The 12,585-nt window shown below is 34.3% G+C and overlaps 1 protein-coding gene across 4 annotated transcripts in view; it reads left to right on the forward strand.

The window, feature by feature from the left end:
- The window catches only part of Wake (ankyrin repeat and fibronectin type III domain containing protein wide awake), a 76,982-nt gene that overhangs the window by 2,577 nt on the left and 61,820 nt on the right, over nucleotides 1-12,585 (forward strand). For all 4 annotated transcript variants that reach the window (XM_083035814.1, XM_083035813.1, XM_083035816.1 and 1 more), the window contains one exon: nucleotides 8,067-8,203. In XM_083035814.1, coding sequence (XP_082891940.1) covers nucleotides 8,091-8,203 — 113 coding nt within the window. In that variant the 5' untranslated portion in view covers nucleotides 8,067-8,090. The remainder of the gene's footprint in view (nucleotides 1-8,066; nucleotides 8,204-12,585) is intronic.

Consider the following 12,585-nt stretch of genomic DNA (forward strand, 5'->3'; position numbering starts at 1 on the left):
ATAGCGAAAGAAGAGAGAGAATGTCGCGCGTATATATTGTTTCGGCACAAAGTGTTACTAATAAAATATTACGTTGAAATCGAACAAAGCAGGTGCGAAAAACAAATTTTTACACAAATTAATATTTAAATTATTTAATTAACGATAAATTAATTAATTTTTTATTCATTAAAAAATCTTTTAATAGGAGTTACATGTGTCGGAAAACGGTATTACCATAATTTTGTACGGTCTCTCTATAATTGCACATTTTTCTTTAAATATTCTTAATTCTGTTTACCATCTTCAAGGCATTAACAGAAATTGTATGAATAATTCAGAAGACTTAACAGACGCTGACCATTTGTCTATAGCTAAAAAGAAAAAAAAAAGAAAAAGAAAGAAGCCGAGATGCCATTTGTCCCAAATGCCATTCCTAGCAAGCGTGAATCAAGATCATATCGAGAGGGCTTTTAAGCTTTCCAGTTTTTTTGTCTTCGTTTCACAAAGTTTCTCGATTTGTTATTACAACTTTATTCTTTGCCCTGTCGGAAATGACCTGGAAATTATCGATTTTTTCTTTCAGGTATTTTTCGTTTTTTATTTTTTATTCTTCTCGACTTCATCTGGAGTTTAATCTTGTTTCATTTCTGGGATTAATTCAATCACATACAATTTTTTATCATAACTTAAAAAGATAAAATAAGTTGTTTAATGATATAGTTTCACATTTCTATTTTTGTGATTATTTATAGATTTATAGCAATTGATTTTGTAATGTGATCAATCATGTAATATGATCTAATTAAATCTGTTTTGATAAACATAGTCGATACTAATCCGATTATAAATTAATAATAATGACTCCATTTCCTATTTTGAAAACGACATGACATAATACAAGAATTTAATTAATTACATTTTTATGCTAGAACTAGCGAAAATATTAAACATTTAAGATAGGCTGGATTTGTTCGTATTCGAAGATTTAAATCACAGAAATGATTTATATAATATAATTAAAAATATTTGAAAAACATTTCTCAAAGTTTTTTCCTAATATATAAATCTCTACATATGTTTTCAAACTCTCTCCCTCTCTCTAGAAAAAAACAAACTACTCTGAAAGTTTACACTGTTTCACAGCAATATTGACCAGAATACAGTTGTCATAACAAAAATAGCACGGAATAAATGAGAAATGTTAGTTGAGAACAACGTTATCAAATAAAGAGTTTAAATTAAAAGTTTAATGCATTTTCTGACCGATTCGCTGAATAAAGAATAGGGCTAATTATACATAGCTCACATAGTTCATCATATTGAGTTTTATCGTTATGATTACATGAATAACGAATGAGGTGACTCGCGTTAGAGATTCCTTGAAAGCCGATCATTTAAATGACTTAGCTAGTAAATGTCGAAATGCAAATTTAATACGCTTACGCGTGTAATGACTTTGGTCCGGCAACCAAATCAATGAAATTTCATTGAACCATTCACGTTGTTAACTGTTATATGAGCTTAATCGGATTTGCCATTAGTGAACAGTATAATAGTATTATTATAGATATTTTTCTTCGAATAATTTCGTAACGAGAGAATTACACACGAAGAGCTTTCACAATCGCTCTTAAGCAATCGAAAATGTTAATATCATTTATAGGAATAAATGAGTTTCGTGAACGAGTATTATTATACGCGAATAATGCATTATTAATTAAATAATTATGAATAATTATTCTTTCGTTGATTTAACATTAAAATAAATTGCAGAAAAAGATATAATTTTTTACTTTTAAACATAGGAAAATTCTTATTCTCTCACAAAATCTCATATTTCTTAAGATGACTCTCTCATTTTATTTCAACACACTCGAGCGTTATATTTCTCCGATGATTCCTCAATCGCAAGCGTTAATGATCAAAGTTCATAATCCGAAGGAATGCTTCTCCAGCTCGCAAGCATGTCACCGATATGTAACACGGTGAATCTCCGTGCGCTATGTTACATCCTGTGCCAAGGATTCCATTAATTTCCATCCAAGTTCCTGGCAGCGGTCGTTGAAACAGTTGCCCTGAATAGTTTCCGTGGTTCGCGATGTTCGACGACCAAACCAGATGCGTCGCCACGTCAGGTGTTTCAATATTATATATCGCATTTCTCGAACAGTTTTCGAACACGTGACAAATTTATAAATGCCATCCAACGGCTGCATTGCATGTATTATGCAGTTTTCAAATTTATATCGGCAAAATAATAAAAATCCTATTCGCGTAAACTTCTCTCGCGTAAATATCTATCGCAGTTACATCCGCTAATAATTTAAATGCTGCGCGATTATACACATGACTCTGACGAATAATCCTTTGAAATCCCTTTACGTTGCTTCATTATACAGTTGTTTACGTATCAAATGGCCGCGATGGAAAATCCAAAGGGATCTTTCGCGAATAGCAGAGCTAGGAAAATCCCTGTAAATCAGGCTCTGTTTGCAGCAGTCACTCACCCATAATCCACACCTTCTGACTTGGCAACCAAGCCGGAGATATCGTCTTGATGAACGAAACGTTGACGAAAGTCCTTCGAAAATGTCTCGCTGGTTATTGGCAGATATTCGAATGTTAAAGACTTTGCGAGATCACAATTAAATCGGTTTTCTCTTTTTACGGTATAAGCAATAGAAAAATCACTCCTCCGTTAGCCTGAGGAAAGAGCTCCTTGTCGTGAGTGGAATGTGTATTTTTCAGAAAATTTGTCAAAAATAATACACGACAGATTTTCCATACTGCAAGTTGCCATCGTTTTTGCAACAAATATTAATATAAAATAAAATCTCTTTTTCTCTTAATTTCAAAAGTATTAAAAAAATTAATAATATAAGAAGACACATTGTAGCTTGTACGCAGAGTCATGAAATTTTTAATAATTTCTAAATTATGTTCGCAATCTAAAATACAAATAATTGGGCGGAATATTTTTGAAATCAATAAAATGTCATACACGTCTAAAAGGGGATGTCAATGAAATATATTTCAATCGCGTCGCGTTAAATCGAATCGAATGGAGCTTTAACAATCTTGCTTCATTTCGATTGCAGTGTAATGGTCACTACACGATACAATTCCCGATCGTACGTACACTTGACCACACGCGGGTTGCGCTGCATGCTTATCCGCATTGCGTGCGGTACGCATTTTCACGAAATTGTGCCACTGCGTCATTATCTGGAATCCTACGCACATTCCGTCGGTCCCTTCCGTCCCTTCCGGAAAGTGCAAAAATTGCATTTTCATCCAGGAAGCCAAGGGGCACAAGTTTTTACGATGCACTAACAAACAAATGTGGTTTGCAACATTTTTTTCCTTGCTTTTAACGCTCTATGAAACAGTGCAGGAATCCGAGATCCTCGCTGCTGGGATTTATATATATATACGAGATGAAAAAGACGAGAGAAAAGAAGAAACGCGTGTTTTTCCTCCGAAAGAGAAGTCTCAATGTTGCAAATATATGTATATGTGTACACACACATGTAACTTTTAATGCAACTTTATGTTACCATACTTAAACCATAATTCGTAAAACTTTGCGAAAGAAACGCATTCTAGCTTATGTTATTACGATGACAGAATAAGCGTATATTAATTGTTAGAAAAGTTACATAATAGATATGTCATTTAAGAATAAAATAACTTATATATCACCATAGTAAATACTACAATATTTGCAGAAATCCCATATAAATATACATAAAAGTAAACGCGTTTCATGTATCATAAAAATAAGTGGTTATAAAGAATCCGAGAGTAATGCAAAATACTTCTCGTATAAAAATAAAATAAAAATAAAATGAGCACTCGTCTTTATAAAATTGTCCCTTAAATTTATCCGCAATGCCATTTCTCGTCTTGACTTCAACATGATTTCTTCAATGTCGTGTCAAAGTAAATATCAATGTTTGTCATTAGGAGACATTCTCAAAGGTGAGATAAAATTACGACTCACTTGATTGAAACTTTCTTGTAACTGTGACAAATTGCGGGAAAGTTTCTTTATAGCGATAAAATGAAGCTTTAAACAATTTATTCTATCTTCCCTGTCTCTCTCTCTCTCTCTCATTTTCTCTCTCTATATCCTAATAATATGCAGATATAAGTAGATATCTCATATCTCTGGGCATTGCCAGCAGCCAATTCCCGGATAATCTGTTGATCTAAGTTCGTAATCAATGTGTGTACAGTGTACAGAGTTTGATGAGACTCATTATCATCTTACTGACGTCGAGATATACAGGATATTGATATATATAGCGTCTCTTATATATATCGATATCCTGTATAATATGGTTTTTTTGCTAAATTACAGAGATATTGATCGGGAAATAACGTGGAAGGAATCTAATATTTGCCAAAGTTGCTCGATATTACGCCGACATCAACAGGAAGGTAAAAAAAAAAGGAAGAGTTTTTCAGCGCAAATAATTGTTCGGCACCAGTAACAAGGGCACGAAACAACAATTTCTAGCTGTCGAGGTTCATCAAACAGCCGATCGTCATTAAAAACTAAACGAAAAGCCGGACGAGCTAGACAGCTATTAGTTGATCGTAAGGTCAATCATTGCTGAGATTGAATGCTGATTGACTTCATTTCGAGAGATGCTGCATTTATCTCTCGCGTTCCCTATTTGCGTTCGTCGTTAATGATCTCTCTTAATAAAGCGCGATAATATGAATGTCGATTTCTTAAACTTCACGATTCAACATGGATAGATTGTCACGGAGAATTGTCACTTCTTTCAGTGCAATTATGAGACTTTTCCGCGTAATTATATAGATTACTAGATATTTTACACATCGTTTAATCGATGTAACGTAGGATTATTTCAAACGCGTTTTATTATTCATTGAGAAATATAACAAGATAAAGGAGATTATAATATGATTAATGATAATCTTGATTAATGATAATCTTGATAAGAAAAAATGTTCTATAAAATTTATCCAAGAGACACTGCCATACATAACTGTTGTCAAGTAAGATCTCATTTATCACGCAACTTTTCTTTAGCTCCAATAAGTCACGTTATCCGTACTGCATTTCTGATAAAACTAAACCATCATTCGAAGAAGAATAGAAACTCTTTGAGCTAACAGTAACGAAATTTATCTCGTGACTCGTAAATTTAGAATAGCAAAGAGGATTTTACACGTAGGAAAGACCTCCAATATTCTACTTTTATTTCTGGAAGCTCTGTTTCATCATTGCTATGCTTTCGCTTTTTTTTATGATCGATTCCAACAATAAGCCGTATTCAAGAGCGCGCATAATTCTTGATAAATCGATAAAATACGCTTCTAGTTGTGGATGAATTGAATAAACGAACAAAAGCATTTTCTCCGTTTGGGATAAACGTGTTTGTCGCTCGACGATCGGCTCGACGATCGGCTCGACGATTTCAAATGACAAAATTTCACATGACGTGTGTTCCTGATCTTTTTTGTCATCGGAGTAGAATTATATACCACGGGTCATTGACAAGGAGAAAGAGAGATTGGCGTATTGTTCTGACTAGAAAATGAAGCTCGTTTTATATAACTCATCGTGACTATAAATAACAGCCACACATACCATATTATCGCAGATAAACTTTCTTCTAAAATTTTCGTAACATTTCCAGAATTCCTGCAATATAAAATAATGCAAAATCTTTAGAATAGGTATCAATGCTATATGTATCCGTCATGTTGAGGTAAAATCCATGAGAAAACACAATTCAGCGAGGAATTTACATAAAACTATCCCGTTGCGATAACAAAGATAATCAATATTTTATGACATAACATAAATTCGTGAAACTATGATATATAAAACGCAAATGATAATAAACCACGTAAGTCTCTGTAACATATCGAAGGAATACGGAACCGCGACCTCAATTCTCAAAAAAAGCCAAGGAGTTAAAAGTCCGCAACATCAATCATTGTCTGCACGCTATATCTTTCTTGTCAATATTACCCGGTATACAGCTCGATTTATTTCGACCTACTCTCCTCGAAGTTTCATCGATCTAAAATTATATATCTACAAATGTAAATCCGCTAGCAAAGGCTTAAAACATTTATGATTATTGGACAATAAAATGCAGATTGAATAAATCTTTACGCGCAACGTTAACGTGTCCATATCGGAAAATCTCGCGTAACGCTAATATTAGGAATTCTTCGAACGGTAAATAGGATTTAAAATGGAAATGGTCAGATCCCGACACGTTTCCGAAGAAAGGATACATCTGCCCTTTTATTTGTGTCACATCTCGCGATAAAAAAGTAAAAGCGATCTTTTTGTATATCAGCATTTGTTGTATAAGGACAAATACATATATACTTATATATTCCATATTCATATTTTTTTCCATGTTTATGCTTTCTCGAAACATAACGTGAAAACCATCTTTGCTCATAAATAATAAAATTATTCATTTCATTTTTTAAATTACTTTTAACACTATCGCCATATGACATTTTTATCATAACGAAAAGATGACGTCGTGCGAAACAAAATAGTAACATTAAATTCTCTGTATATTAAATTTTACGAGTAATTTTACGATAGACTACTACCTACACGTTTTATAATTTTCAACTAAATGCAAATTTTGTCTAATTTTAGTCCGGTTATGTACGTGTTTTAATGTAAAGGCAGCTTTGAGCATCAGAGCTTGTTACGTGTTACCTAACCAATCCACTTTGATCCGGTGAGAGATCGATGAATCGCAACGGATCCTGTAATGGAATTTAGCCCTTCCGGCGCAGAAACGAGCTTATAACGGATTCGACCTTATTGCGAAAAATTTACTCAGTTTAATATTAAGGAAATGTAAATTATATCAATATAGTGGTAATAAACTGTATATACGCTCTCTCTTTCGTTCATTAAAATTCTCTCATAATACAAATAAATTGTACGATACTCGCGCTCTAGCTTGATTAAATTAAAGCGATTTATATTACAAACAACGTTTTCTTACTCGTAAAAAATATTATATTTTCTGACAATAGCACTCCAACATATTATTGCGACTCCGAATTGAATTTAAACGATTAAATGTCGCGTTATTCGTTATTCCGCGTGAATTACGTATAAATTGCAAGCTGGCTGATTCCTTTAACCCGAAGAATCGTCTCTAATCGAATTAGCCGTGTGCGGCGAAGCGCGTTAACCCGGACAAATAGATGGATTACCGGAACGACGTATAGTAGTGGCAGCGGGAAGCTAACAGCTCTAAATAATTCCGAATTTATTGGTAAATGCTCAGTGATTGAGATACAGGAGCACGGATGATCGATCTGTGCATTCATCCGTGAGATTTAGCCGCGCGATGCATCGCATCGCGATTGATTGTATTCTTGCATCATCGATGCAACAGCGGTAAATAAGATCTCAAGAGAGATTGGCTTACTCGTAATTCTGACTTTGCGAAAATAAAAATTCTCTTCGTTTGCGGATAAATTCTCTTTCTACTATTTACGATTTAAAATTATTATTAAGGCTCCTGGCTCCTTTCCGACCATGTCGAAATCGTGACGTCAGAGGCGAGAAAACACACTCTAAAATTTCTTAGATGCCATTTCGAAATAAAAAAATATTTCGATGAAACAGCACTTCAGATGGCTTTAACACACTCTTAAAAAACCCCGAAAACTATCCTTTCCCCTTTATAATCAATCAACAGCTGTAAAATTATGTAATATTATGAAGCCCAGTCCGTCTGGTCTTTGCACATGCGCAGTCATTCCGCATGTCAAAATCTGATATCTCGATCATTTTACAGATGTTGATTGATTATAAAGGGAAAAGGATAGTTTTCGGGGTTTTTTAAGAGTGTGCTAAAGCCATCTGAAGTGCTATTTCATCGAAATATCTTTTCATTAAAAAATGGCATCTAAGAATTTTCAGCGTGTGCTTTCTCGCCTCTGACGTCACAATCCAATATGGCCGCGGTGAGCACCCAGGAGCCTTAAAGCTAGCAATCACATCGCGTGACACACTCTTTATGAATTAAACAAATTATTAATTATGTCTACAGGTGTTGGGAGGATTAGGACGCAGGATGTCGAGCGGCGATAAGGCTTCACCAGGCCTAACCATCGATCGCGCCGCTTTCTTGCTTCTGAGAGTAAAGAAAGCTTTCAAAAAGAAAAAGCAGCAGCGGAAGGAAAAGAGGTAAGTTTAGTTGGCTTGTTAATTTAGCCGGCCGACCAATGGTTTTTGCGATAAACGAAAGGAGAAGAGAGAAAGGCGGAAAACTCCCTGGCGATAGAAAGCCAGGAAAATTGCTTCCAAATCGTTTTTTTTTTTTTAAGCTAGATACTCAAAGCTACTTCAATCAACAAGCCAATTTGACGTATAACATGAAGAATTTGTTGACATAATATAAAATTAATGCTTATATCTTTACATGACGCTCTTACTCTCTTCTGTCTTTTATCTTTTAATTAATTTTGATACAACGCCTCTACACTCCTTAATCCCCGCTGGCGATTATATGATGCATCTTTAATGCAAAATTGCATTATGCATGATATGTTGACCCCCGAAGCATCAACTAGAATTTACAGATTAAGCTCTATATCTCAGAGAGAAGAGGATAACGCTGGTGATGTATCAATTAATTAATAGCGAAAGGAGTTTTTGTAAAAACGAATATCGTTTTTCTCCTGGTATATTGTATTAAGAAAAGATTTAGGGGGAAGGAAAGTGTCTCTAAGAACAACATCGCTATAAAATGACTGCGTAATTTCTGAACGCTCCGTATAAATAATGACACTCTCCGAATAGCTTCCTACATCAGTTAAACTTTATTTTATACCCTCTCGAGATCTTGGTAAAGAATCTTTCCCGCCGTTGAACGCGGTATTCAATCGACAACAGATTGGCCCAGCTCCAACTTATCGAAGAGCTTATAGCGCTCCGAAGTCTCCATTATCCTCCGTAAATCTTAGCACGAGCGTTGCACATTGCTCAGACATTTAATCAACGAAATTAACGAACAATTCGCGCACGAGGAAACGGCACTTTCATTTCGTTTCTACGACATTAATATTCTGCGGCAGCTTTGAATATTCATAAAGCGGCTACTCGAATATAAATACACGCGTTAACAATCCAGACAGCATCTCACGTCTTCCTTTTAATCCGACACGGTCATTCACGGTCCATCTTTATTTAATGGAACAATATCGATCTAAGATTTTGTATTTAACTCATTCATAAAATCGCGACACTTGTATATATATATTATATCGAACTGTATTATCGTTGTGCATATTTTTATTGGGACGAAATTAAATTTCTCAATAATTCGCTTTCTCTCTTCTTCATTATTTCATAAATCAAAAAAGCAGACAGATAACTTTGGCAATTTGCACATACGATATTAACAATTTTCTCGCTAATTTAAGCTTCGAAATGTAATTAATAAAGGAGAGAGAGATTATCAAATAATTAATTTTAGTCTCGAAACAGAGTTTTCCCGGAATTGGGTGATTCGTCGATATTCATCTCTAGTGTGACCTGGGTATTATGAATTTCTGATAACTACCACTAAAGCGCAATTGCACATTTGGTATGCGCCAATACATAGAATGGCATTTGTACGTGCGAAAATTGTAGCAAGTTATAACTCTAACATATCACGTATTGAGATATGTATACCTATTTATACTTTCGACGTTACCGTTTCGACGTTGCAGTTCATTTCCGGAAAATATGCAAATACGCATCAATTAATATCATTAATTCATTACCCCGTAATTCTAATTACGATAGCGGAAACAGCAGTTAGTTAAATCTAATCAGCAGTTGGTATAATCTAATAATGGTTACATTAAACTGGCTACAAAGTGGTCCCGAGTGTTCCAATTCACACGCAGATCAAAAGGTTTTTCGTTACCCAGGCTTTACCAGCACACCCTCTTTACCTCGTTCGGACAGTGATGAAGCATCTCCTCGAATTTCTCGGATCGTTTTACCGCTGGTGCGTGAAAAACGGATTCTGCAACGTGTCGCGCTTAAACATTTTGTAACATGTCGATTGTATCGATAAGAAGCGTATTATGAAGCTGCGGGATAATAATAGAACACCAAAAATGTTCGTACTATAATATTATCCGTAATAATACTATTGTTGTATTGTGATTTATGGGACAACTTTGACATACAATTTTTACGTACGATTTTTCGTCAATGACGATGGCTTATATGAGTAGCGCAAAAATTCATGAGACGTTACGCGATATCTCTATATATATATCACAATTATCTAACATATTTGGATTATTCAAAGATCAATTTCTATTCTCTTTCTTTAACATGTATATGCGCATTTATAACGTCAAAAAATAACGGTAAGAAAAGTGCGGGAAAAGCATAGTGGAGGAGCGCGATGAAGATCGTAAAGATAAAGAATAGCTGTTCCTTCGTGCTTGCTCAGACTCCACATTTTTCTCAAGGAGATCGGACTGGGCACATGGTGTGGGTGCAGATAGATCGAAGGTAATATAGTACATGTTATACGAAGCTCGCAAACTCGAGTGTCTACATAAATCGGACAGATGAAGCAAATGAGTAATATAAATGAGTAATATAAATGAAGAGTAAACGTATAATGAAGACGCGCTTGCCCTTTATTTTTTTTACTCAACTATAATTTAAAAACTTGCAAAATAAAATATATACATATATATATGTGTGTGTGTATATAAATTTTATTTCGTAAGCTTCTAAATCATAGTTGAATAAAAAAAAAGAAAGCATGCTTCATATAATATCCATTTTAATATTTTTGAATATTTTTTTATACGTATATATGCACATAAGATATTATATATAGATATATTATACACATGTTTCTTTTCTCTCGAAATTGGATAATCTTTGTACTACGTCCATGTGTCTCATTTCAGAAATCACCCAAGTTATTCGTGATCGTCTTAGCCTGTCGGCAGTTCGAATAGATTGTTTTGAGTTTGCAGACGCGAGCAGCTGCAGGGTAAACTATGTTATCTTTGCTCATACATGTACTGGTGTATGCGTAATTACCTGTGGAAGTGTCTTAATAAATTCAACCAACTCTGGGGGCAGTATGCAAATTGACCAACTATTTGCTGAAGAAATAAGCAATCACGCGGAGATCGCGTTGCATTAAGTACATTTCTGCGCAACGTTGCACTTCCACTTGGAAGCACATCAAGCGAGCTTCATCTTCCGCTCCAATATTCACTCTTTAGCTGATGCTACTTGCAATTAGTAAAATTTCTTTGCATTTTTACTTATTATGAAGGAAATACGTGCAATGCATTTGTGTAAACAACTGAACAGTGCTTTTCACGCACCACATTTACAAAAATAATAATGCTTGATTTTTTTCCATATTTAAAATACTTTTTTCAAAATCACACTATGTCGAACATTGCTGTGATAAATTTAAAAATTTTAGCGTATACGCGTATGTATATGTTATGTAGAGCGTAATAATTATGCAAATAAATTCTTAAAAACAAGAGACACATACAGCATGATTGCATATGTAGAAGCTCATTCATGATGCTTCGAAGACATAGATAACGCGAAATAGCATTAAAAAATTCGATATAACATTAGCTAGATGAACAGCTCGGTTTGCAAACATTTCATTTGCCTATATTTCAAGATTAATGGCTGCATTTTAACTTTGACTCAAAGAGTGACCCACTCTTCGCTCTGCCCATCGAGCCCATCATTTTATTCCCTAATGGATACTTCCTGCGAAACGAAGACTGGGTCAGACGTAAAATGTCAAAGAATATTAAAAATAAAAATAAAAAAAGTTTTTATATATATTATGCAACACATTTATCTTTATTATGAAAGAAGCTCTTTATATATATATATCTACCATTAATCAGATAAATATTCTCGCAACGTAATGTAATATAATAAAAAAATTATTTAATAAAAATTTGCCAGAAAGTATCGCGTACGCGTTTCCTTCTTCTGTTTTTCTTTATTCTTTTAACTCGTAAAAGAAACTAAGACTTTGAAATTATAGTATTGCATATTGGTTCACATTACGTTTTGAAAGCACTGCACTTTTTGTCGACGTTAAGACTTTTTTTTTCAGCGCCTTTTTTTTAATCCCCATTTTCCAATACTACAAGTGTTCTCGATAGATTCTACATGCGTGATAAAGCATAGCGGAAAATTATATTTTGTCTCGAATACCCTTCTATTGATTTCTACATGTATCCTACTGGCTGCAATTCGCTCGCACAGTTGAGTAACTTTTACGATCATCGGACTGTACTACATCTCTGCACAATAAAAAAAAGCACAGTTACCTCCTACAACTAACATTTTCGGAATGCCGATATGTATCGTCCATTATTGTTACGTACGAGAATACTTCTATTTTATCCATTTCTCTTAAAATCCAATATTGACTGTAGTTCTGACTCGTTTCGACTCGACTCGCCTGTTCTGCCCCTGCACTCATCGTTAAAAACAAAATAAGTTTTAATAATTCTTCTTAAATGCATTATTTATCTTCATATATTCTTCCCCCTTTG

The sequence above is a fragment of the Prenolepis imparis genome, unplaced genomic scaffold, assembly GCF_030444845.1.
Source record: "Prenolepis imparis isolate NDT839.2.m4 unplaced genomic scaffold, iyPreImpa1.0 SCAF_4, whole genome shotgun sequence".
NCBI lineage: Eukaryota > Metazoa > Arthropoda > Insecta > Hymenoptera > Formicidae > Prenolepis > Prenolepis imparis.